The sequence below is a fragment of the Podarcis muralis genome, chromosome 4, assembly GCF_964188315.1.
Source record: "Podarcis muralis chromosome 4, rPodMur119.hap1.1, whole genome shotgun sequence".
NCBI classification, from domain to species: Eukaryota; Metazoa; Chordata; class Lepidosauria; order Squamata; family Lacertidae; genus Podarcis; species Podarcis muralis.
The window spans coordinates 7254475-7281457 of NC_135658.1; the positions used below are offsets into that span (position 1 = coordinate 7254475).

The window sequence follows — 26983 nt, forward strand, 5'->3', positions numbered from 1 at the left end:
ACAACTTAAAGCAAGGACTAGATAACTAAGGTTGAGTGAATAGCCTTTTCTTTACTGGATAAAAGTTATTAATTTCACGATTGGAAAGTACAAGTAATTTTGCTGGAGGATAAGAGTTGATTTTGAGAGCTGAAGTGCAACCCCCCCCCCCCCGGGAACCGGGAGTGATCTGCGAGAGAGCCTGTTGAAGAGATACAGAAGATTTTGACAGCTGTCAAATTAGCTGTCAAAGTTGGGGAATAAAAAGAGAACTTTGTTTCTGGTGCCTTTGCTGGTTAGATTTGTTACAATTTGGATATAAATTGTTGAAAACAAGGAAGAACAAGTTTTGGGTTGGAACTGGAAGGATATTAAGTAACCATAATCCCTCTAGAGGGGGTTTTGGGACAAGGGCCACTACACTGAATGAAACAGTAAATAAATTTACTGATACTGGAAGGGACTTGACTCAAGTCTTTGTTCCTGAACAAAAAGTCCTTGTAGCGGAGTTAAAAGTTTTTGCAGCTGAGCAGGAAAAGAAACCTGAAAAATCTGAGAAAGGGGAACAAGAGACACATGTTGATCTGGAAGAGAATGAAGGAGGAGTTACAATGCCGCAGAAGATTAAGGAAGGCCAGAGGCCTGTTAGGAAGGACATAAAGGAAAACAAGAATTGGATGATGGAAATTTGGTTTGAATTGGACAATGAAGATTGGAGAGATCTCCTGATGTGGAGATCTGAAGACCTATGGATTACAAATTTGATCAAGATGGAAGTTGGAGCTTTTGGGACACTCAGACTCAAAAGGATTAAGAAACAAGATTTGAGCTCCACTTTCAAATATAGAGGTCTGGATGGAAGAAAAATGGACATTTTCGAGACAGAGCTTCTCCGAGATTTGGTGTTTGATATAAAGGGCTATCAAAAAAACCGGCAAAGAGGAACTGAGAGAGAATTAAGAGCCTCGGACGTGAGGTCTCCAGGCTGATAGCAGATAGACTGATGGACATTGGGGATCGAAACCGGGAAAGGGGGGTTGGAGCTTGGGAATCCAAAGGGTGTATAATTATATTTTGAATTTTTCTTCTCTTTTTATTTTGTTTTGCTATGAGTACAAAAATGGGGATTTCGTGGAAGGGAATTGGGGTCGACCTTAGAAGAAGATTCTAATGTATAAAGACTGTGGATTATAAGGTGAAAGTGGCTATATAAAATGAACTAAATTGAATAATGAATTAAATATAATAAGGTCAAAAATTGGGGATAAGAACTTGTTGAACCAAATAAATGGAAATGGAATACAAGAAGGGGAGGTGTGGGGAAGTCTTGGAAAGATGTCAATGAAAATAAGGTTTAAATGGTAAATGTTTTCTTTTTTCTTTTTTCTGGATTTTTTGAAAATTTCAATAAATATGTTATTAAAAAAAAAAGAAAGCTGTACTGGGATGCAATCTCAAAAATGATAGAATGATCTCGATACGAATCCAAGGCAGGCCTTTTAACATCACAGTAATCCAAGTTTATGCACCAACCACTGGTGCTGAAGAAACTGAAATTGACCAATTCTATGAAGACTTACAACACCTTATAGAAGTGACACCAAAGAAGGATGTTCTTCTCGTTATAGGGGATTGGAATGCTAAAGTAGGGAGTCAAGAGATAAAAGGAACAACTGGCAAGTTTGGCCTTGGAGTTCAAAACGAAGCAGGGCAAAGGCTAATAGAGTTCTGCCAAGAGAACAAGCTGGTCATCACAAACACTCTTTTCCAACAACACAAGAGACGACTCTACACATGGACATCACCAGATGGGCAGCATCGAAATCAGATTGATTATATTCTCTGCAGCCAAAGATGGAGAAGCTCTATACAGTTAGCAAAAACAAGACCTGGAGCTGACTGTGGCTCAGATCATCAGCTTCTTATAGCAAAATTCAAGCTTAAACTGAAGAAAGTAGGAAAAACCACTGGGCTGGTAAGATACAATCTAAGTCAAATCCCTTATGAATATACAGTGGAAGTGGGGAACAGGTTTACGGATTTAGATTTGGTGGACAGAGTGCCTGAAGAACTATGGATGGAGGCTCGTAACATTATACAGGAGGCAGCAACTAAAACCATCCCAATGAAAAGGAAATGCAAGAAAGCAAAGTGGCTGTCCAATGAGGCCTTACAAATAGCGGGGGAGAGAAGGCAAGCAAAATGTGAGGGAGATAGTGAAAGATACAGGAAATTGAATGCAGATTTCCAAAAAATAGCAAGGAGAGACAAGAAGGCCTTCTTAAACGAGCAATGCAAAGAAATGGAGGAAAACAACAGAATGGGAAGAACCAGAGATCTGTTCAAGAAAATTGGAGATATGAAAGGAACATTTCGTACAAAGATTACTGTAATAAAAGACAAAAGTGGAAAGGACCTATCAGAAGCAGAAGATATCAAGAAGAGGTGGCAAGAATACACAGAGGAACTATACCAGAAAGAAATGGATGCCTCGTATACCCCAAGTAGTGTGGTTGCTGACCTTGAGCCAGACATCCTGGAGAGTGAAGTCAAATGGGCCTTAGAAAGTGTGAAGGAATCAGAACCTACAGGGTTAAGAGGTTCTGTGTGACGCCTTGCATCATGAGGCGTGGTCACAGACACTTAGAGGAGTGGTTTGCTCTGAGTGTCTCAGTCTGCCTCTGCTATGCGAGAGGGAGGATGGGCGAGGTTTCGCCAGGTCTGATTTATGGTGTTATTCTACATGATTAAAAGCTAAGAAGATAAGCAAAGCCTTGTATCTGCTTTGAGTTATTACCCATACGCTGCAATTTGCTTCTGACTGCTGCGATTTCTCTGCTACCGGCCAAAGAGGCAGAAGGACTTTTGGAGCGGCACGGAGTGTTTGCGAGGTACGCAATGGAAGTGTGCCGGACGCCATGATTGTTCTTTCTTGGCACTCTTGGCCTCTTGGCCGCATAGGTCATGGGTGTTTGCCAACGCTTTGAAGCCTTTGCAGCAACGTCCCACGTGTGGGGGAAGCCAGCAAGCCGGCTGAAAGGTTGCTGGGACCAGCTGGAGCTCTGGAGCCTTCTTTGTTGCTGAGAGGAGCTCGCTGGGGGGAGATCTGATCTGCCGGAGCCGGAGCCGGAGCCGGAGCCGGAGGAGGCTAGGAGGCTGGTCTGCTGTACCGGGAGCCGGACGCTGTTGTGAGTACGCTGGGGGCCCCGGGGGAAGATGGCAGTTAGCCAGGAGATGTTTCGAGCTCCATTAGAACAGCTTGAAGAACTCACCGCCCAAGCGTGGAATACCTGGGCCAGAAGGGTGAGGGCGTGGTTTTTAGCCACAGAAATTTGGGACATATCCCAGAGAGAACCAGTAGATGCTGGAAATGCAGAACTGGTGGACAGAGATGACAGAGATGCAGGGACACTGCAATCTGTTGTTCTGGAGGAGAAAATGCAGAGAGAGAGAGCTGCAAGAGCTGAGATCTGCATGCTCAGGGCAAGTGTAAATGCTAAGCTATTGCATCACTTGAAAAGCGTTAATTCTGCGTGTGAGATCTGGCAAGTGCTGAAAAGTTTGTGCAATGACTCAGCAGGAGGCCAGGGGCAGGAGGAAGAAGCCGAGTGCGTCAGGGAGAGCAGGGCTGGCACAGGGACCCTACCCGGTTGCAGGGGGGGCAGAATGCCAGCGGAGAGCTCTGTCCAGTACATTTCCACTCGTCGTTGCTACTTTTGTAAGTCAGCTGACCATGTACGTCGCTGCTGCCCACAGAGAGCGAAGGCATCTGGGCAGGAAGGTCCCAAGGTCGCTTCCCATGGGAAGCAGTCTCGGAGAGGAGGCCAGCGTGGGAACGCAAAGGAAGGACGTGACTCAGAGAAGGGAGACTGTTATCATCTCACGGCTTCTCTGGCGGCTTTGAAAAACAACTCCAGCAGGGACACTGGGCAATGGGTGGTTGATTCCGGAGCCAGTCACAACTTGGTTGGGGCGCCACCTGCTGGGGGGCTGCGGAATTGCAGGGCTGTTTCAACTGGAATGACTGTTACGTTCGCTGATGGGACTCAAAAGTCAGTTTCTGCTGTTGCTAATATCTTTTTTCCCCCTTTACAGGCGGAGCTAGAGGTCTACGTTGTGCCGGAAATGCATTGTTGCCTGTTGTCTGTACCTGCTCTTGTGAAGCAGGGGTACAATGTTTGTTTTGAAAATGATGCCTGTTCCATTTCCGGGGGGGGAAGCTGCTTGTCAACATGGAAAGCAAGAACAATCTCTTTGTTCTGGAATCACCTCTGGAGGGTGGTGGGAATGCCGGAAAAGCACAGGCGCAGTGTGCTAGTGTTCCCAGCCATGATTCTTGTGTTCATGTATGGCACAAGAGAATGTCACATGCTTGTTTGGAGGATGTTAAGAGGTTGCCCAGCTGCACCAAAGGTTGTAAAATCACACCATGTGAGGGATCCCTAGAGTGCAGGGCATGCAAAAGGGTTCAAAGGTGCAGTTTTCCCGGGATAAAGAGGGTAACCACAAAACCTTTTGAGCTGGTTCACACAGACCTTGCAGGACCCATGAAGTGTAAGAGTCTGGGTGGGGCCAGGTTTGTGCTGACGGTGACAGATGATTTTTCTCAGAATTCATGGTGTTTCTCTCTCAAATCGCAGGGGGAGGCGGCGCAACTGATCCAGGATTGGGTTGCGGAGGTGGAACTAAGGTTCTCCACCAAAGTGCAAGGGTTCAAGAGCGACCGAGGGTCAGAGTTTACTGGGTCTGCTCTGAAGGAGTTTTTCAAGGAAAAGGGAATACGTCACCAGGTGACGGGTGCAAAGTCTCCTCAAGAGAGAGGCGTGGCAGAGCACAGGAGTGAAACACTGGCTGAAGCTGTCAGGGTTTTGCTGTGTGACTCTGGGCTGCCTCAGAGCTTTTGGAGTGAAGCTTGGAAATTTGCCAGCTTTGTTTTTAACAGGTCCTACAATCACGCTGTAGGTGACACACCGTTTTTTCTGTTGCACAAGCAAAAGCCACAGGTGCATTTCTTCCGTTCGTTTGGTTCAAGGGCTTCAGTGCCAATACCAAAAGCACAACGGAAGGCGGGTGGTCCAAGGTACCAAGACATGATCTTCTGTGGGTATGATCCTGCAACCAATGGGTGATCAGACCAAGCTGCTGGTCAGCAAGCATGCTGAGTTCTGTGAACAGGGTGGTTGGTCACGGCCTAGGGATGGTCCTGATTTTCTCTCAGAATGTCTGTCTGATTCTGAGGAGGAAGGGGAGGCAGAGACTGAAGTCTCTGGTGAGGACCAGGTACAGGATCAAGGTCCAGAAAAGGTCTGGGCATCTCCAAGGGTTGTTAAAGGTCTCTTGGCCGCATAGAAAGCACTGCTAATAACAAGGCCAGTGGAAGTGATGGTATTCCAGCTGAACTATTTAACATTTTAAAAGATGATGCTGTTAAGGTGCTACACTCAATATGCCAGCGAATTTGGAAAACTCAGCAGTGGCCAGAGGATTGGAGATCAGTCTACATCCCAATCCCAAAGAAGGGCAGTGCCAAAGAAAGAACTACCGCACAATTGCACTCATTTCACACGCTAGCAAGGTTATGCTTAAAATCCTACAAGGCAGGCTTAAGCAGTATGTGGACCGAGAACTCCCAGAAGTGCAAGCTGGATTTAGAAGGGGCAGAGGAACCAGAGACCAAATTGCAAACATGCGCTGGATTATGGAGAAAGCTAGAGAGTTCCAGAAAGACATCTACTTCTGCTTCATTGACTATGCAAAAGCCTTTGACGGTGTCGACCACAGCAAACTATGGCAAGTTCTTAAAGAAATGGGAGTGCCTGATCACCTCATCTGTCTCCTGAGAAATCTCTATGTGGAACAAGAAGCTACAGTTAGAACTGGATATGGAACAACTGACTGGTTCAAAATTGGGAAAGGAGTACGGCAAGGCTGTATATTGTCTCCCTGCATATTTAACTTATATGCAGAATTCATCATGCAAAAGGCTGGGCTGGATGAATCCCAAGCCGGAATTAAGATTGCCGGAAGAAATATCAGATATGCAGATGACACAACCTTGATGGCAGAAAGTGAGGAGGAATTAAAGAACCTTTAATGAGGGTGAAAGAGGAGAGCGCAAAATATGGTCTGAAGCTCAACATCAAAAAATTGAAGATCATGGCCACTGGGCCCATCACCTCCTGGCAAATAGAAGGGGAAGAAATGGAGGCAGTGAGAGATTTTACTTCCATGGGCTCCATGATCACTGCAGATGGTGATAGCAGTCACGAAATTTAAAGATGCCTGCTTCTTGAGACAAAAGCAATGACAAACCTAGACATCATCTTAAAAAGTAGAGACATCACCTTGACAACAAAGGTCTGTATAGTTAAAGCTATGTTTTTCCCAGTAGTGATGTATGGAAGTGAAAGCTGGACCATAAAGAAGGTTGATCGCCGAAGAATTGATGCTTTTGAATTATGGTGCTGGAGGAGACTCTTGAGAGTCCCATGGACTGCAAGAAGATCAAACCTATCCAATCTTAAGGAAATCAGCCCTGAGTGCTCACTGGAAGGACAGATCCTGAAGCTGAGGCTCCAATACTTTGGCCACCTCTTGAGAAGAGAAGACGCCCTGGAAAAGACCCTGATGTTGGGAAAGATAGAGGGCACAAGGAGAAGGGGACGACAGAGGACGAGATGGTTGGACAGTGTTCTCGAAGCTATGAGCATGAGTTTTACCAAACTGCGGGAGACAGTGGAAGACAGGAGTGCCTGGCGTGCTCTGGTCCCTGGGGTCACAAAGAGTCGGACACAACTAAGCGATTAAAAAACAACAACAACATTACTCCACAGAAAAGTGGTGTTATGAGCCATCAAACCTCAGAAACACACTTTCCACAAAAGGTTTCCACAATTTTGGCCACCAGTATAAGTTGCTCATTTTAAGTTAATGTTCTTTTAATATGGGATCAGAATATTATTATTGATGTTTCATGATTATATATGTGTTGGAAGCCGCCCAGAGTGGCTGGGGCAACCCAGTCAGATGGGCAGGATAGAAATAAAAATGTGAGCTGGAATGTGAGAGGGAGGAGGGTCAGCCGAGTGGCAGAGCTTCAGAGAACAGAGAGCAGGCAGCAGATAGCAAAGATCCACAAAATACCAATCTTAGCTCAGAAGGGGAGAGGCCAGGAATGGCTAGCCCAAAAACTAGAAGGCGCGAAAAGGTCAGTGAGCGGAGGGGAAAGAGCGGAAGCGAAAGGGTTTTTCCCCCTCTTGGAAGAAGAGGAAGGGGCGGAGTTTAGACTTGGCAACTGCAAACTTGGAAGTCAGACACGGAGTGAAAGAGCTCCGGAGTGATTTATGTGTTTGAGCAATAAACCCGAGATAATTACTGCCGGTGTCTCGCTTCTGTGGGAGAGCCAAGCCATTACAAAAAATTATTATTATTACTACACTGGTATCTGTTCTGGAAAAAATTAAGTTTGTAAACCGAGGTACCACTGTATCATCCTCATCCTCATCACTGCTACTACTACCTTAGATTCCATAAGCCTAGCTCTTCTCTGGGGTGGATTTTGTTTGGCCCAGTCATGGCATCCCCTCCATCTCCAATGTCAGTCCTTGTTATGGCTTGGTCTCTCCCACAAACGTGAGACGACTCTGGCTGTTAATAATTTCAGATTTATTGCTAAAACAACAAACTTGGACGGAGCTCCTCTACTCATCGTCCTCCCCACAAGATGGAGTTGCCCGGACTGAGCTCCTCCCCCTTCCCCAGCACGGAGGCCCCCACCTTCTCTTCCAGTATCTTTTGCCAGTCTCGACCAGTTTTCAGACCTCTGAGATTAGGCAGAGAACGCTTCCTGCACTCCAGCGTCTGACTCACTCCTGTAGCTCTCACACAGCTGTCTGTCACTCTCTCTCTCTTTTTCTTCTCCCCCCCCCCCCCCTGTTCAGAAGTCAGATGACAGTTGCTCTCCCCCTCCTCTCTGCCTTCCGCTGCTAACTCTCCTCTCCCTAGGCCTGCTTCTTCTCTGGCTGGCAGCACCTGAGCTTCGCTGCCAGTCGTCTCTTTGGTCAACCCAAGACTAAAAGGAGCAAAAACAAAAACCTGAAACTACTTAGCTTTCCTAACAATTCTGAAACTGACATTTAAGATTGCCTCAGAAGTTCAGACCAGCCCAATCCTGGTAGAAAAAGGAATAATTTGAGGAAGGCTGTTCAAAGAAAAAACTGTAAGTTACTGTTTATTGTGGGGGTGTTAGGTTCCCAGGTGTTATGGGGGCGCTGTTGAGCTCTGTGAGAATATATGAGGTTGGTCCCACAGAGGTATTTTTTGAATTTCCAGGCAGATATGACGATCCCACAGGGAGCCTTACCAAGAGAGGCCAATATCCCACGATTCTCCTTCATGACGTCCTTATGCAGAGCTCTCTGGTCAGGATCCAGGAACTCCCACTCCTCGTCCGTGAAACGAACAGCAACATCTTCAAAGCACAATGGACCCTAAAAGAAAAAGGGAAATGTCCTCCTCTGAGACAGCAGAAATATGATCTGCTACACAATGCTCTGTTGTTTCCTTCCTGTTAATAATAATAATAATAATAATAATAATAATAATAATAATAATAATAATAATAATTTATTTATTTATACCCCGCCCATTTGGCTGGGTTTGACCATGGGATCTGACCATGGCACTACAACCCCCCCTCCCCGCCCACAAGGCCTGGGTTGCTGTGTAAGAGAAACCTGGTGGGCAAGCAGCGGCAAGGACAGGCCCATCTGCTTCATCCAACCAAGTCTCTGTTACACATGCCAGGTCAAGTCCTCCATCCATGATCAAGTCATGAATGGCAGTGGCTTTATGAATCATTGACCTGGCATTGCACAGCAGCACCTTCAGGTCATGTGGGTATCGCTTGCTGATTCTAGTATCCGTCCAGTCAGGACCAGACCTGGAGGCAGGGATAGTCCTCAAACAACGACTAAACCTGCCTCCTCTGTAATGACAGGCTCTGGTCTTAACATCCACCCCACCCCACCCCACAAAAAAGTAATCAAAAGGGGGGGAAGGAATTTTTTTAAAAGATTTAAAAAAATTTTAAAAACATTTTAAAAAGAACATTGCGCTGCTCCAAGTCCTCCTGGCCAGCAGGAGCAGCAGCAGCAACCGTCCTTATGAGGCCTGTCAGGCCCCGCCCTGGGCCAGGTGGTGAGTGGCAGGAGCGGGGCCCTCAGGCACTCATGCAGGGGAGTCCTCCTGGGCAGCAAGCAGTCCTTATGAGGCTTCAGGCCCCACCCTGGACCAGGTGGTGAGTGGCAGGAGCAGGGCCCTCAGGCACTCCTCAGGCACTCATGCAGGGGAGTTGTTTCAATAGGATTACTTTGCTGCACATTTTATTTATGGATGCTTATTTTATTCTAAGTTTTAATTATGGGTATTCATCTTTGTGCAAATAGGTGGTACTCCACTTTGTGTTTTCCAAGTCATTCTGCCTAGAATTCCAGTTTGCCTGATGGAAGGGTCCACTTTCTCCTCTCCTCCTGAGCTGTTCTGGGGAGTTCCCTCCCAATGCCCTAGAGCCAAATTCAAGGGGTTCATAGGGGCATAGAGCAGGAGGAATGGGGGGCAGGCCCCATTTTGCAGCCAATGGGGCTGGTTAGGTGAATCCAGGCCACTATTTGTTCTGATCTGTTCACTGCTTAGAAACCAATCTGAGCATTCAGTGATCAATCTAGAAATAAAATAAGCCTGTTTTGGATGGCCATCTGTCTTGGGTGAGATTCCTGCAATGCACGGGGTCTCCTGGCTCTGAGAGACAAGCAGGGAGGGTGGCTTCTGGCAAAAGGAGAGGGAGCCACCGGTGGCTCTTCCTTATCCTGACTCACCTCTGCCTCTCGACCTTCCTCTCCCACTCGCCTCCTTCCTCTTCTGCCTCTGATTCTGCACTGCATTCTTCCACAGAGTCTCCCAGCTCACTAAGCCCTGTAACCCCTTCAGCTTCTGACACCTCTTCTTCCCAGGCTTCTCCCTCTTCTCGTTCATCCTTGTTCCACCTCCACTCCTTGGGCTCTGAGCCATCTTCCCTTCCTGGTTCCCCGGCTGCATCCTCCCACCATTCCTCTGTCCCCAACAAGTCCATGACATTGCTCCATCCCTCTGCCTCCGTCCCCACAAGGCAGCTTCCCCTGACCTGATCTGGTTCCACAGCCGCTGCTTCCCTTCTGTCCCCATGAAAAGACGGATCAGGAAGTCTTGTCGGCATCATTCTGGCACCTGCAAAAGATAAAAGGAGTGCCGGCTTCTCTCACAGGTGAAACAGGGCATCTCTAACTGCAGATGGGACTTTGAGAAAGCCTTACCTGCTGAGAGCATTTGGACGTTTGTGTCCATTTCATATGTTTGTTGTGCAGAAATACATCTCCCCTCCTCTGGACCCTTCTTCCCAACAGTCTCCCTCCAAAACAAGATGAAAAGAACCCCCAGATGAGTTGGAAAACTAACGGAATGAGAGAAAAAACACCTTCCTCCTTACCCAGTGGCCTCTCTCTGGTGTCCAACGGAGGCTTCTCTGTCACACAGGAATCCAGGTCCATTTCCGCAAAGATATCCTTTCCGTGAGAAAGAAACAAGGATTCAAAACAGAGAATGGGGAGAAAGGCTGCGAGATCTCATTCAATAGATGCTTTCCCAGAAAAAGGATGGGCCATCAGCAGACCATTATGGGATGTTCTCTGTCCTGTTTGGAGCCCCTTGGGAGTATCCAGAGGGAAGTCTCTCTCACCTGCTTTCTCTCCTCTGCCTGACTCAGGAGGAAACCTTCAGCCAGGGCCACCGCCTGGGAACTGGTCTCCGCTCCGCATTCCCTCACCCAGCTCTCCATCTCCGGGGGAAGGACAGCCAGGAACTGCTCCAAGATCACCAGGTCCAGCATCTCAGCTTTCGTGTGCCTTTCTGGCTTCAGCCACTGGTGGCAAAAGTGGTAGAGTCGACTGCAAACCTCTCGGGGTCCTTTGGCCTCCTGGCAGCAGAACTGCCTCAACTGCTGGCTCTGCACCTCTGAGCGGAGGGTGCCCTCCTCACCCAGGATATTCTGCACTGGGTTTTCCCAGAATCTCCCACTGCTCCCAGTTTGCCTGCCATGGCCTCTTCCTGTTCCAAGGCCAGCTGAATCTTGCTCATGCATTTGTGCTTTCAGGAAGCCTCTGAGAGATCGGAAGGAACCCTTTGGTCTTCTGACAAGTTCTGTCTGTCGTAATGAAAAGCTGTAGGAAATCCTACGAACCAAATACATTGTTCTGTTACAGAATTGTAGAAGGGGGGGGATTGGTTCCTTGAGCAAGCATGGATGAGTCTTGCTGGGAACCAGTGCTGGACTGCAGTGCATCCCAGACCATGAGCTATCTTTTGAAAAGAAAGAGGAATCATAGAATCATAGAGTTGGAAGAGACCACAAGGGCCATCGAGTCCAACCCCCTGCCAAGCAGGAAACACCATCAGAGCACTCCTGACATATGGTTGTCAAGCCTCTGCTTAAAGACCTCCAAAGAAGGAGACTCCACCACACTCCTTGGCAGCAAATTCCAAGAAGAGGAGAAGAGGAAGAGGAGAAGAAATACGTCTCTAGCCTTCTAGCAATGCAAAATGTGGAGGCAACTGAAGGGATTTCTGGGAGATTAATCAACCTGGTTTCTGCTGCCTTCAAGTCAATGCATGAAGCCAGAACCGACTGACAAGCAAATCGTTTGTATCTTGTGAAAAACGGATGCTTGGCTCTAGTGGGGGTCGTCATCTGGGGGTCCTCAGTAGTTGCTCCGACCCCACTCCCCTGCTTCTGTCTCCTTTTCTTGCCCTGGGAACTGGGCCAAAACAAACAAGATGAATTTTAACAGGGAGAAATGTAAAGTATTGCACTTGGGCAAAAAAAAAATGAGAGGCACAAATACAAGATGGGGGACACCTGGCTTGAGAGCAGTACATGTGAAAAGGATCTAGGAGTCTTGGTTGACCACAAACTTGACATGAGCCAACAGTGTGACGCGGCAGCTAAAAAAGCCAATGCAATTCTGGGCTGCATCAATAGGAGTATAGCATCTAGATCAAGGGAAGTAATAGGGCCACTGTATTCGGCTCTGGTCAGACCTCAGCTGGAGTACTGTGTCCAGTTCTGGGCACCACAGTTCAAGAAGGACGCTGACAAACTGGAACGTGTCCAGAGGAGGGCAACCAAAATGGTCAAAGGCCTGGAAACCATGCCTTATGAGGAATGGCTAAGGGAGCTGGGCATGTTTAGCCTGGAGAAGAGGAGGTTAAGGGGTGATATGATAGCCATGTTCAAATATATAAAAGGATGTCACATAGAGGAGGGAGAAAGGTTGTTTTCTGCTGCTCCAGAGAAGCGGACACGGAGCAATGGATCCAAACTACAAGAAAGAAGATTCCACCTAAAAATTAGGAAGAACCTCCTGACAGTAAGAGCTGTTCGACAGTGGAATTTGCTGCCAAGGAGTGTGGTGGAGTCTCCTTCTTTGGAGGTCTTTAAGCAGAGGCTTGACAACCATATGTCAGGAGTGCTCTGATGGTGTTTCCTGCTTGGCAGGGGGTTGGACTCGATGGCCCTTGTGGTCTCTTCCAACTCTGGGATTCTATGATTCCATGAATGCATGAAGTCAGAACCAACAGACCAGGGAATCGTTTGTAGCTTGTGAAAAATGGATGCTTGGCTCTAGTGGGGGTCCTCACCCGGGGGTCCTCAGGAGTTGCTCCCCCCCACTCCCCTGCTTCTGTCTCCTTTTCTTGCACTTGGACTCTCTGCCGCTCTCCAAACAGACTCCTGGGGTGGGGACCCTTTTTATTTGCTCTGAGGGACATGTATGTATCTGACCAACCCCTCAGGGCCAAGTGGGCAGGGCCAAAAACATCTCCCTTGAAATTTAGGTGGGTAATTTATTATTACTTTATTATTATTATTCTGATAGATAGCTTAACAAACACACAGCCATTGATGCCAAGGTCCCTGCAGGTTCGGTGTGTAGCAGCGCCCATTTCCAGCTGCTTTGCCATCAACAATCCCTTTGGGACAGATTGAAGCCTTAATTACTTGGGATCCATTTGCCTGCTTGCCCAGGACCGAGGAGAGAACAAAAGCACCAGGGAAGCAACTTCTTCGGAGAAAAGAGTTTTGTTGAGATCTGCGCAGAGGCAGCCAGTGGATTATCTTCCAAAGACTGGCGGCCCCTATACATTCGTCTCCCCAATCAGCTGGCAAGGTTACAACTTATTACCTTATATGGCATATGGCTATATGGCTAACTAAGCTCCCCTCCCTCCCTTCTATGTTTGTTCTTCTTCTCTTGCATTACTGAAGCAGAAAGCATGAAACAGGAAGCAGCTTCTGGCCTACATAGCTGAAGCAATTGCGGTTTTAACCACAGCTGCTGCTGGCTGCTTAACCACAACTGCAAAAGTTAGCTTGGGTCCAGATATTATTGGGATTAACCCTTCCCTCTCCCTTCAAGATAGGATGTGGTCCTGGGGTGCCCTGCTCTGGGTGCGAGGGGATTGCTGCAGTGGCCTCCGTGGGGAGCTGCCCTTGGAGACGACTGGGAAACTGGTCCGTAATGCAGCAGCCAGAATATGGGCTGGGATCCCTCTCTTTGTTCCTGGCCTTCCTCTCCCACCTTTCCTTCCTTCCTCCCCGTTGTTCTTGGGGGTGGGGGGCTAGTCCACCTCCTCGTCCAGCTTTGGAAAACCATTTGCACATGTTTCCTCTGTTGTGCAATGAGGCTGAGCAATGTCACACAGAGTTAAAGTCCCAGGGACTCCTTTGTTTAATGAAGGGAGATCTTTTCTGAAAGGGGGGGCGGATGGCCAGATGAGTTTGGGATCCTCTGATCTGCAGGAAGGAGAGCGTGGCAGACCTGACCCCTCCCTGGCAGGACCCTCTCCTCCCTGACTTGTGGTCTCCCCCCCCCCACATGAGCAGATCCGGCCCCCCAGGCCTCCTCCCCTGCTGCAGCCCTGCCCCCCCCCCGTCTCCCCCCTGCACCCTCTGGGGAGAGAGAGAGGAGACTCACCAGATCCCAGGAGGGGACAGCCATGCAGCCCTTGCAGGAGAGACCCCAAAGCAAGGAAAGGACTAGGGAGGGAGGGGCCTTGGCTCTGGAGGACCTGCCCCCCTTGCTTCCTGGCCTCTCTAGGAAGGCAGCACACTTCCCTTTAACACTTGCCAAGCCGAGTCCTCCCTCGCTCTGCCCTCTCTCGCTTGGCAGAACCTCAGATTCTTATTATTTCTTATGGATTTCGGGGGGGCAGCTGCCCCCCTGGCTACGCCCATGCCCAGATATCCTTTTGGGGGTGAGGCTCTTGGCTGGACTCTGAGCATCTCCCTCCCTTGGCCAGAAACCAGAGGAAGAGCTTGCAGGGAAAAGGGCTTTGCAGGAGGCAAGGAAGCTCCTCCTGGAATTCAGGAGTGGAGAGATAGGAGGGGATCCCAGGGTCATCTAGTCCAACCCCCAGCAAGGCAGGAATCTCAGCTAAAGCATCCATGGCAGATGGCCATCCGATCTCTCCTGAGAAACCTCCAAGGAAGGAGAGTCCCCCACCTCCCAAAGGAGACCTTTCCCCTGCCCAACTGCTCTTAGATGTCCCTCAAGGCAGCGGGTCCTGAGTTCCAGCCCTGCTGAAACAATCGCACTGGCTGCCAAGGAGGAACCCAGCAAAGTTCAAAATAAATAAATCCTATTCTCATCATAAATGAGTAATACTTTCTCATGCATGCTTTTTATGCTAATATACAAAAATATGCCATTTCCCTTTCCAGATATGCTTAATTGCTAATTCAATGGACTGAAAATGGATTGTTGTTATTTTTTTGTTTAGGGAAGCTTTTAATATTTGATGGACGATTGTATTTTAATATTTTGTTGGAAGCCGCCCAGAGTGCCTTGGGAACCCAGCCAGGTGGGCAGGGTATAAATATATTATTATTATTATTATTATTATTATTATTATTATTATTATTATTTGACCAGGTGAGTGTTCTCCTTTTGAAAGAGGGAGGTGGAATCTCCATGGTTGCTAATAGCATAACGTTGAAAGGCTAGTGAAATATGGGGAGCCCTAGAGCATCTGTTTGGCATGCAGAATGTCCCAGGGTCAACCCCTGACATCTCCTGCAAGGGCTGGACGAAATTGCTGCCTGAAACTTTGGGGTCCTGCTGCCAGTCAGTGTAGACCAGGGGTCCACAAACTATGTCCCGTGGGCCAAATCCAGCCTGCCAGGGCCGTGAATCTGGCCTGCACGGCCATTTCAGAACCCGCCAAGTGCCCGAGGCTCAAAGCATCTCGCCACCCGCTCAGTCAGTCCCCGTGCTGCGCTGAGGTAAACGCCACTGGCGTGGTGGCAGCTCTACCAATGAAAGGCCAGGGGGTTTCGCCAGGGGATGGGGAAGTGTTGTCTTTTGGCTTGAAGAGCGAAGTTGAGGTTGGCGGAGGAAGGCAGACTTGGATCTATTCGGTTTCGTTACGTAGACTTTTACTTTAAATGTGGAAGAAGGAAGTATAGTTCTGTTTCTGTGAGTGGCACAGCAGTCTTTCCACTCATGTGGTTTACATGCTCTGAAAGTTGGGATCTGTTTTGATATTTAAATTTTAAAAGGGTGGAGTGAAACCGGATATTGAACATCTCGTTAGCCTGGGGAGCCACATTCTGGTTGAAGGAGGACAGGATAATCCCCCAAAGGCCTAGGCTGTCCCTCCACTGTAGTAGGATTTGGAATCCAGGAGAAAACTCTTGGAATAGCCTTGCCAGGTGCTCAGGGATGGACTCACCTGTCCCCATGTCCTTCTCTTTGCAGATGTGCTGCAAACTGTGTTGGAATGTGACATCAAGCTTTATCAACAGCGGAAAATAACAAAGAAACATGGTGTGAGCTGTCTTCCGCAGTCGTCTCCTTCTTGGTCAGAATAAAAGAACAAAGAACAAAGGATGGAAGTGATTTACAGACTGACTTCTGTACAGACTGACTTCAGTACAGAAGGTGTAAACATGGATATCATGGTACACTAGCAATGGGAGAATGAAATACTGACAGTTTGGCCCCCAAAAGGGAGCTGGGTTGCAAGAGCTGCAGCTAATGGGGGAGGCCTGTCCTCCCCCCTCCCATCTACCTGGCTGCTAGGTAGGAAAGCAAGACCCAGAGAGAGTTGTGGGAAACCCCGAAACCAGCGTGCTCTGTGCTGGAGCCAAAGCTGCCACAAAAAGAGAAGCAAGATCTGTTTGGGTCTTGATGCTGTGAGCCCCTCCGTCCTACACTCCGGTTGTGTATGCGAGTAAATAAAACTAGATATCATAAAGACGCCCCAGTCTCCGCTGACTTTCGTTCCAAGGAAACCGAAGATGGGGAAGCGCCTGGGACCCCTGGAATCTCACCCCTCAGAGACTGGGGTAGTTTGCAAATACAAACACACACAATAATTTGTGCCTGTGTTCCTAATAGATAACTAAGTGTGAAGAGCATGTCATGTGCTTTAGCAACAGCCCTCCTGGAAATAAGGAAATGCAACCCCCATTGCTGGTTGACTCAAAAAAGCAACAAGGGAATCTGCTCTGGTCTCCCATGACGTCTGTGGGGCCCTTAAGTAAGAGGAGCCATTGCTTTGCTTTGCTTTCTTTTCTTTTACCCAACAACTCAACTTTCCAACCAAAAGCCGGGAATAAAAGTTTGGTCAAGGCACATTCCACCTGATTATGAATTTGTATGTGCTTTAAACTTTGGCTTGACTTTAGCCTATTTGAAGTCTGATTTGAATAACAGACAAAGTGATGAAAATCCCCAGATAATCACTCAAATGCCAGCTCTGCTCCAAAACATCACCGCTTTCACCTCCCACTTCTTAACACACTATTCCAAACTCTGAAAACCAATCCTTCCATCTTTTTCTACCAAAGAGCAAAGCTTGGCTAAATCTCAGCCCATCACCCCACCCCACCCCACCCAAACTTAAAATTCACTCTCCATTGCTTGCAGACACATCCCTTCTCCTTCGGTGATGCCCAGAATTGAAAACATTGTGACAACTTTAAAGATTTGCCATCCCATGTAATTTCTGTAACATCTGCAATCATGTGTTGTTAGCAATTCACTCTTCCCATTGCTGGATAAGCGGCTACTATGTCACATGTCTCTCTTTACTTTCTTAAAAAAAAAAAAGAATATTTATTGAATTTTATAACAAATAAAAATACAGATCTCAATCATCATGTTATTTGCCATTGTTTTCCCTCCCTTCCTCTGAACTTCCCTCAACTTCCCCTCTGCTGAGTTATTTAGCTTTATTTGTTGCATCCTGTTTTTCTTATATAAAAGCAATTTCCCAAATCATTTCTCTAAAGTATCTGTTACTGAAATAAAGTTGTGAACGTTTATTCAAACCCTGCCAGTGAATCCAGTCCATTTTGTTGTTTCTGCAAATAGACTGTAAATGGTTCCCAGACTCTTTTGAAGTCCTTTTTGTCCTTCTCTCGTAGTTTATCTATTAGCTTAGCCAACTCTGCATAGTTCATCAGTTTTTCTGGCCATTGTTCCTTTGAAGTTCCTCTTCCAATATAGTGCGATCAAGATTCTGGCCACTGTTGTAGCATACATAAATAATATCCATTTTTCTTTTGGCAGCGTTTGGTTTGGGATACCTAATAAAAAGGGTGTTTAAGAAAGTTCATTTTCAACATGAACCTGTTTAGTTTCCTAGGCTTGGAAAGTGTAAGAACGGAAGTCAGTCTTATCTCTTCTGCTCCGCTGTGCTTTTGCACTGTTCTGTGTCTCCCTGTCTGTTGCTGAAAAAGAGAGAGGACACCATTATGATCCCTTTGGTCTCGTCTGCAGATGTGGTGAGCATCCCCTCATTTCCTTCATCCATGTCATTTATCAAGACCCGGCAGCACCCCTCTTGTCACTTTTCCCCAGGATGAGGAGGACCCATGTAGGAGTCCTCTTTGGGTTCGGTCAGTCAAATCCACCTAACAGTTACCTCATTCAGCCCACATTTTACCACCTTCCTCACATAAATATCACAGAGGACTTTGTCAAAAGCCTTACTGAAATCGAGATGCACTACTTCCAAAGCAGTTCCCTGATCATCAAAGTTTGTAACTCCATTCAAAAAAAGAAAAGAAAAGGAGAGATTTCTTTGGCTTCACTTGTTTTTGAGAAAGCCATGCTTTTATCCTCTATGTTTATATTGTAAAATCTTCAGGTGAAGGGCAAATAAATTTTAAAAATAATAAATGAGGATACTGACATGTGCAAAGGAAGGCAATTTATGTCTTTATTTAATTTGGAAACCACCCAACCCAGTGCTGCCAACTTGAATAAAATATTGATGGGGGGCCATTTAAGGCCCGCCTTGCACAATCAATCACATGATGCATGCATGACATTTGAATGGCAATGCCTATAATGGCAACAACTTTTTAAAAAAGTAATATTTTGAGCCCGTAGTTCAGTTTCCCAGCAGCTCCCCTTGCCCCAGAGACACTTCTAGCATTCCATCTCCTCTACCTGTGGCATTGTTCAGCAGTGGGGAAAGTGACCTCTTCACACCGGAGCTCCATTTGGTATGGCCCTTTCCAGGTTTTTTCCTGCCCCTTGTGTTTGTCTTTCATTTGTTCTCCTTTGTGTGTTTCCAGTAGACGCCACAATTCTGTGGGTACTCTAGGTGGTGCAGAAAGCGCCTAGAAGCTCCCAAGAGGTTGAAGTGCCGATCAAACTTCTGTTTTGCGCTCTATTAATTCCAATTAGCAGTACTGGGGGCGGTTCAGATTCTGGGGCAGTGCTTTTGTCCAGCAGAGGGTGTCACAGGGCCAGCCTACTTTCCCTTTAAAGCAAACTTGGGTCTCCAGCTGTTTTTAGACTACAATTCCCATCATCCCTACGTAGCAGGACCAATGGGGAGGGATGATGGGAACTGTAGTCTGGGAGCTGCTGAGGTCCCAAGTTTGGGAAACCCAGCTTCAAAGCAACTTTTCCGTTTTACCTGCAAAGATGGGACCTGTCCACGTTTGTATTTTCTTGTATTTTGTTTTCCTCATGACCTTTGTGCGTGTTTTTTTTTTTTTAAGAGGGCAAATTGAAAAAGAAATTGTATGGCAAGCTGCAGAAGAATAAAAGGTTGTGATTGGAAAAATACACACCAAAGTTGGGGGGTGGCATCCTTAAATATTTTATTGGGGGGTGGGGCAAAGACCCCTAGGCCTTTAAGAGTTGGCACCTATTCCCTACACCCAAAGGCCTCAGGACGGTTACAACATAAAAAGAAACAAGAAACAAACAAAAAAAACCTATTAAAAAGGGCATTAGATGTCAATCAGCCAAAAGCCTGGTTAAAAAGGTGTGTCTGCCTGGTTCCTAAAGCTGTATAATGGTTTTTTCGACCGTTGTATGGATTCTTTGATGGGAAGTGAGATTGGAGCTCGTCCCGAAGCTCTTTCCACATTCGACACACTGATAGGGTTTCACCCCTGTATGAATTCTTTGATGGGAAGTGAGACTGTGGCTGTGACTGAAGCTCTTTCCACATTCCACACACTGATAGGGTTTCTCCCCTGTATGAATTCTTTGATGGGAAGTGAGAGAGGAGCTCTGACTGAAGCTCTTTCCACATTCCACACACTGATAGGGTTTCTCCCCTGTATGAATTCTCTGATGCGAGGTGAGACTGCGGCCGTCACTGAAGCTCTTTCCACATTCCACACAATGATAGGGTTTTTCTCCTGTATGAATTCTTTGATGGTAAGTGAGAGAGGAGCTCTGACTGAAGCTCTTTCCACATTCCACACACTGATAGGGTTTCTCCCCTGTATGAACTCTTTGATGGGAAGTGAGAGAGCAGCTCTTACTGAAGCTCTTTCCACATTCGACACACTGATAGGGTTTCTCCCCTGTATGGATTCTTTGATGGGAAGTGAAAGCGGAGCTAACACTGAAGCTCTTTCCACATTCCACACACTGATAGGGTTTCTCCCCTGTATGAATTCTCTGATGGGTGGTGAGACTTTGGCTGTGACTGAAGCTCTTTCCACATTCCACACACTGAAAGGGTTTCTCCCCTGTATGAATTCTTTGATGGAAAGTGAGAGAGGAGCTCTGACTGAAGCTCTTTCCACAATCCACACACTGATAGGGTTTCTCCCCTGTATGAATTCTTTGATGGAAAGTGAGAGAGGAGCTGTGACTGAAGCTCTTTCCACATTCGACACACTGATAGGGTTTCTCCCCTGTATGGATTCTTTGATGGGAAGTGAGAGAGGAGCTATGACTGAAGCTCCTTCCACATTCGACACACTGATAGGGTTTCTCCCCTGTATGGATTCTTTGATGGGAAGTGAGAGAGGAGCTATCAGTGAAGCTCTTTCCACATTCTACACACTGATAGGGTTTCGCCCCTGTATGAATTCTTTGATGGGAAGTGAGATGGTGGCTGTGAATGAAGCTCTTTCCACATTCCACACACTGATAGGGTTTGTCTCCTGTATGAATTCTTTGATGGGAAGTGAGATTCTGACTGTGACTGAAGCTCTTTCCACATTCCACACACTGATAGGGTTTCTCCCCTGTATGAATTCTTTGATGGGAAGTGAGATCGCAGCTCTTCCTGAAGCTCTTTCCACATTCCACACACTGATAGGGTTTTTCTCCTGTATGAATTCTTTGATGGGAAGTGAAAGCGGAGCTAACAATGAAGCTCTTTCCACATTCCACACACTGATAGGGTTTCTCCCCTGTATGAATTCTTTGATGGGACGTGAGAGAGGAGCTATCAGTGAAGCTCTTTCCACATTTGACACACTGATAGGGTTTCTCCCCTGTATGGATTCTTTGATGGGAAGTGAGAGAGGAGCTATGACTGAAGCTCTTTCCACATTCGACACACTGATAGGGCTTCTCCCCTGTATGGATTCTTTGATGGGAAGTGAGAGAGGAGCTATCAGTGAAGCTCTTTCCACATTCGACACACTGATAGGGTTTCTCCCCTGTATGAATTCTTTGATGGAAAGTGAGAGAGGAGCTCTGACTGAAGCTCTTTCCACATTCAACACACTGATAGGGTTTCTCCCCTGTATGAATTCTTTGATGGGAAGTGAGTTCGTAGCGTGTCCTGAACCTCTTTCCACATTCCACACACTGATAGGGTTTTTCTCCTGTATGAATTCTTTGATGGGAAGTGAGTTTGTCCTTCTTCCTGAAGCTCTTTCCACATTCCACACACTGATAAGGTTTTTCTCCTGTATGAATTATTTGATGGGAAGTGAGTTTGTCCTTCTTCCTGAAGCTCTTTCCACATTCCACACACTGATAGGGTTTCTCTCCTGTATGAATTATTTGATGGGAAGTGAGATGGGAGTTCTTCCTGAAGCTCTTTCCACATTCCACACACTGATAGGGTTTCTCCCCTGTATGAATTCTCTGATGGGAGGTGAGACAGTGGCTGTGACTGAAGCTCTTTCCACATTCTACACACTGATAGGGTTTCTCCCCTGTATGAATTCTTTGATGGGAGGTGAGACTGTGTCTGTGACTGAAGCTCTTTCCACATTCCACACACTGATAGGGTTTCTCCCCTGTATGAATTCTTTGATGGGAAATTAGATTGGAGCTGTGACTGAAGTTCTTTCCACATTCCATGCAGTAATAGAGTTTCTTTCCAATGAGATTTTGTTGATGGGAAGTGGAATGGGAGCTCTGACTGCAGCTTTCTCCACACTCCAAATTTTTACGTGGCTTCTCCTCTCTGGGGATTTTATCGTGGTCACCTTTGTTCTCGATTTCCGATTCATCACAATCTGCAATGGAGACAAAAAGGGATTAGAGCCTCGCAACTGATAGACTATATGGAATTAGCAGAAATGACTGGCAGAATCCGCGACCTGGGAGAAGAAGCAGTGGAAGAGGATTGGAAGAAATTCAAGGACTACCTACAAAAACATTGTAAATTGTATGAGTGTTAAGAAAGATGCAAGAATTAAAATAACATGGCATCAGTAAGCTAGTTGAAAGGAATATGAGAATAGATGAAATTTGAGAAAAAGTTAAATTTTGGGTTAATATTATGCCTAAATTAAATATTTAAGCTTTTGGTTAAAGTATTTAAAACTAGAGACATAATATTGGAAAAATATAAATTAAGAATTGAAACAAGGTGATAAATTGCTGTTTATAAATTTGGAACGCAGGAACGAGAGACATGAGGAAGTCTAAAAAGGTGAAGAAAGTATGGTTATCACGGATTTGAATTTGATGTTGTATGTCTTTTGTATTAGGTGTTAAATTTTTCTTTTTCTGTGTGTGTTTCTTTGTTTATTGCACTTTGGGGATGGGTTTATATGTGTTTGGTGAGTATAATGTCTAAAATCTTTAATAAATATTATTTAAAAAAAACAAAAATGGATTAGAGCCTCAGGAACAAATGGAGAAGAACTGAAGGAAGTTGGGGGGGTGTTCATTACCTGTACTGTTTGTCATTAACCGACATATTTATTATTAAATTCTGATGAGTTGTTGAATGTTGGTTTGTTTAATATACAGTAGTGGTCAAAATTGTGGAAGACTTTTGGGAAAAAGTGTGTTTCAGAGGTTTGATAGCTCATAACACCACTTCTTTTATAGGAATAACATAAAATTGTATATCAATGGAAAGATAATTTAATCAAGAATGCAATCCATCAAGAATGCAAGTTTGTTCAATTACTCGCATTTTATCTAATGTTATAGTCAAATAACCAGAAAAAGGAAGCACAACTTGCTTAGGTTGACTTTTGTCAATGTGTTATGTGATTGCTATCGAGTTGGTTGGTGGTTTTTTGTGTTCTTTCATTTAGTGAGGTTGTAAAACATAATAAAATTATAGAAATGGCTCAAAGAGTTGACGGGTCACCCAGAAAGCGATGTAAAATAGTACTATTAAGTGAACAAGGCTACAATTATGAAGAAATTTGAAGAGAGATTGGGGAAAACATAACCAAAGCTGGCCTTTCTATATTTTTGAAGAGATATAAGGAGACTCGGGCACTACAAAATCAGACTGGTAAAGGCAGGAAGAGGTGCACAAAGGCAAGTGATGATCGAAGAATGGAGAGACTGTCCCTACATGACAGAAAAATGTCATCTGGGTGTATACAAGATGACATGGCGAGATGCGATGTGAAGTTGAGTGCAAGGATTGGTCTAAATGTTAGAATTCTAAGGAAAAAGCCATTATTATCTCTCAAGCAAAGGTTGAAAAGATTAAACCCATGTTAACTGGACAGCGGAACAATGGGACAGTGTTATTTGGAGGGATGAGACCCAAATCTCCTTGCTTGGTAGTGATGGCATGAAATATGTGAGAAGAATCAGAGATTTACATCCTACTTGCATTACACCGACCGTGAAACACCCAGATAGTGTGATGATCTGGGGTTGTATGGCAGCAAAAGGTGTGGGCAGAATTTGCGTCATTACTGGGAATGTAAATGCCCCCAAATACATAAATGAAATACTTGAAAGAAACATATTAGTCAGAAGTAACCCAGCAATAAAGCCCAATTAACAGAGGCAATAATTAAATCTTGGTTTCACATTCTTACAGTTGCAGAACTAAAAACTTGGTTCACTTCATGGGAAGGTGTTGTAAGGCCATAATGAAAGCTAAAGGTTACCAATGGTTACCAAAGGTTTCACGTTTTTTCTTTATGACTGCTGTTCTAAAAAAAACTCCTTCATAAAAGTCATTGCATTACATTCTTCATTAAAATATCTTTCCATTCCTATATAATTTTATGGCATTATTCCACACAAAAGTGGTGTTATGAGCCATCAAACCTCAGAAATACACTTTTCACAAAAGCTTTCCACAATTTTGGTCACTAGTATAAGTTGTTCATTTTAAATGGAATCAGATTATTATTATTATTATCGGCAGGGTAGAAATAAAAATTATTATTATTACTACAGTGGTACCTGTTCAGGAAAAGCTTAATTTTGTAAACCGAGGTACCGCTGTATCATCCTCATCCTCATCACTGCGACTACTACCTGAGATTCCATAAGCCTAGCTCTTCTCTGGGATGGATTTTGTTTGGCCCAGTCATGGCATCCCCTCCATCTCCAATGTCAGTCCTTGTTATGGCTTGGTCTCTCCCACAAACGTGAGACGACTGTTAATAATTTCAGATTTATTGCTAAAACAACAAACTTGGACGGAGCTCCTCTACTCATCGTCATCCCCACAAGATGGAGTTGCTCAGACTGAGCTCCTCCCCCTTCCCCAGCATGGAAGCCCCCACCTTCTCTTCCAGTATCTTTCGCCAGTCTCGACCAGTTTTCAGTCCTCTGAGATTAGGCAGAGAATGCTTCCTGCATTCCAGCGTCTGACTCACTCCTGTAGCTCTCACACAGCTGTCTGTCACTCTCTCTCTCTTTTTCTTCTCCCCTTTGTTCAGAGCTCAGATGACCGTTCCTCTCCCCCTCCTCTCTGCCTTCCGCTGCTAAGTCTCCTCTCCCTAGGCCTGCTTCTTCTCTGGCTGGCAGCACCTGAGCTTCGCTGCCAGTCGTCTCTTTGGTCAACCCAAGACTGACAGGAGCAAAAACAAAAACCTGAAGCTACTTAGCTTTCCTAACAATTCTGAAGCTGACATTTAAGATGGACTCAGAAGTTCAGACCAGCCCAATCCTGGTAGAAAAAGGAATAATTTGAGGAAGGTTGTTCAAAGAAAAAACTGTAATTAACTCTTTATTGTGGGGGTGTTTGGTTCCCAGGTGTTATAGGGGGCGCTGTTGAGCTCTGTGAAAATATAAGAGGTTGGTCACATTGAGGTATTTTTTGAATTTCCAGGCAGATATGACGATCCCACAGGGAGCCTTACCAAGAGAGGCCAATATCCCACAATTCTCCTCCATGACGTCCTTATGCAGAGCTCTCTGGTCAGGATCCAGCAACGCCCACTCCTCATCCGTGAAACGAACAGCAACATCTTCAAAGCACAATGGACCCTAAAAGAAAAAGGGGAAAGTCCTCCTCTGAGACAGCAGAAATATGATCTGCTACACAATGCTCTGTTATTTCCTTCTTGTTAATAATAATAACAACAACAACAACAACAACAACAACAATAATAATAATAATATACCCTGCCCATCTGGCTGGGTTTCCCTAGCCACTTTGGCCGGCTTCCAACAAAACACTAAAATACAATAATCTATTAAACATTAAAAGCTTCCCTAAACAGGGCTGCCTTTAGATGTCTTCTAAAAGTTTGGTACAGTGGTGCCCCCGCAAGACGAATGCCTCGCAAGACGAAAAACCCGCAAGACGAACGGGTTTCCCGTTGCGGAGGCGCTTCGCAAGACGAATTTTCCTATGGGCTTGCTTTGCAAGACGTCCCCCCCCCGCTTCCCCCCCTTTCAAAGGTGCTAAGCTGTTAATAGCCTTTTAACAGCTTAGCCGCTAAGCCTTTAATAGCCGCTAAGCCGCTAAATCGCTAATAGCGCTAATCCGCTTAGACGCTAATGGGGTTGCTTCGCAAGGCGAAAAAACCGCTAGACGAAGAGAACCGCGGAACGGATTCTTTTCATCTTCCGAGGCACCACTGTAGTTATTTTTCTCTTTGACATCTGGTGGGAGGGCGTTCCACAGGGTGGATGCCACTACCGAGAAGGCCCTCTGCCTGGTTCCCTGTAACTTGGCTTCTCGCAGCGAGGGAACCGCCAGAAGGCCCTCAGCGCTGGACCTCAGTGTCTGGGCAGAACGATGGGGGTGGAGACGCTCCTTCAGGTGTACTGGACCGAGGCCTTTTAGGACTTTAAAGGTCAGCACCAACACTTTGAATTGTGCTCGGAAACCTCCTGGGAGCCAATGCAGGTCTTTCAGGACCAGTGTTATATGGTCTCGGCAGCCACTCCCAGTCACCAGTCTAGCTGCCACATTTTAGATTAGTTGTAGTTTCCGGGTCACCTTCAAAGGTAGCCCCACATAGAGTGCATTGCAGTAGTCCAAGCGAGAGATAACTAGAGCATGCACCACTCTGGTGAGACAGTCTGAGGGCAGGTAGGGTCTCAGCCTGCATAACAGATGGAGCTGATAAACAGCTGCCCTGGACACACAATTGACTTGTGCCTCCATAGACAGCTGCGAGTCCAAAATGACTCCCAGGCTGCACACCTCGTCCTTCAGGGACACAGTTACCCCATTCAGGACCAGGGAGTCCCCCCACACCTGCCCGCCTCCTGTCCCCCCAAAACAGTACTTCTGTCTTGTCAGGATTCAGCCTCAATCTGTTAGCCGCCATCCATCCTCCAACAGGACTTTCAAACAGGACTTTCACCGCCTTCACTGGTTTGAAAGAGAGGTATAGCTGGGTATCATCTACATACTGATGAGCACCCAGCCCAAAGCCCCTGATGATCTCTCCCAGCGGTTGCATGTAGATGTTGAAAAGCATGGGGGAGAGGACAGAACCCTGAGGCACCCCACAAGTGAGAGCCCAGGGGTCTGAACACTCATCCCCCACCACCACTTTCTGAACACGGCCCAGGAGGAAGGAGCGGAACCACTGTATGACAGTGCCCCCAGCTCCCAGCCCCTCAAGACGGTCCAGAAGGATGTTATGGTCGATGGTATCAAACGCTGCTGAGAGAGCCAGCAGAACTAGGAAACAGCTCTTACCTTTGTCCCTAGCCCGCCAGAGATCATCAACCAGTGCGACCAAGGCAGTTTCAGTCCCATGATGAGGCCTGAATCCTGACTGGAAGGGATCCAAATGGTCCGCTTCTTCCAGGCGTGCCTGGAGTTGTTCAGCAACCACTTGCTCAATCACCTTGCCCAAGAATGGAAGATTTGAGACTGGGCGATAATTGGCCATCGTGGCCGCATCTAAAGATGTTTTTTTAATAAGTGGTTTGATAACCGCCTCTTTCAGCGGGTCTGGGAAGGCTCCCTCACAGAGAGAAGCATTCACGACCCCTCAAAGCCCATCGCCCAG

The 26983-nt window shown here is 46.3% G+C and overlaps 1 protein-coding gene and 1 long non-coding RNA gene across 2 annotated transcripts in view; one reads left to right on the forward strand and one right to left on the reverse strand.

Moving 5' to 3' along the window:
• LOC114595519 (uncharacterized) overlaps positions 1–26983 on the forward strand; it is a 128508-nt gene that overhangs the window by 86003 nt on the left and 15522 nt on the right. The gene's annotated exons all lie outside the window — the stretch shown is intronic.
• The window catches only part of LOC114595276 (uncharacterized), a 38913-nt gene that overhangs the window by 7022 nt on the left and 4908 nt on the right, over positions 1–26983 (reverse strand). The window contains exons 5-6 of the mRNA XM_077928078.1: positions 24869–24995; positions 19405–21808 (exon numbers count right to left, since the gene is read on the reverse strand). Coding sequence (XP_077784204.1) covers positions 19405–21808; positions 24869–24995 — 2531 coding nt within the window. The remainder of the gene's footprint in view (positions 1–19404; positions 21809–24868; positions 24996–26983) is intronic.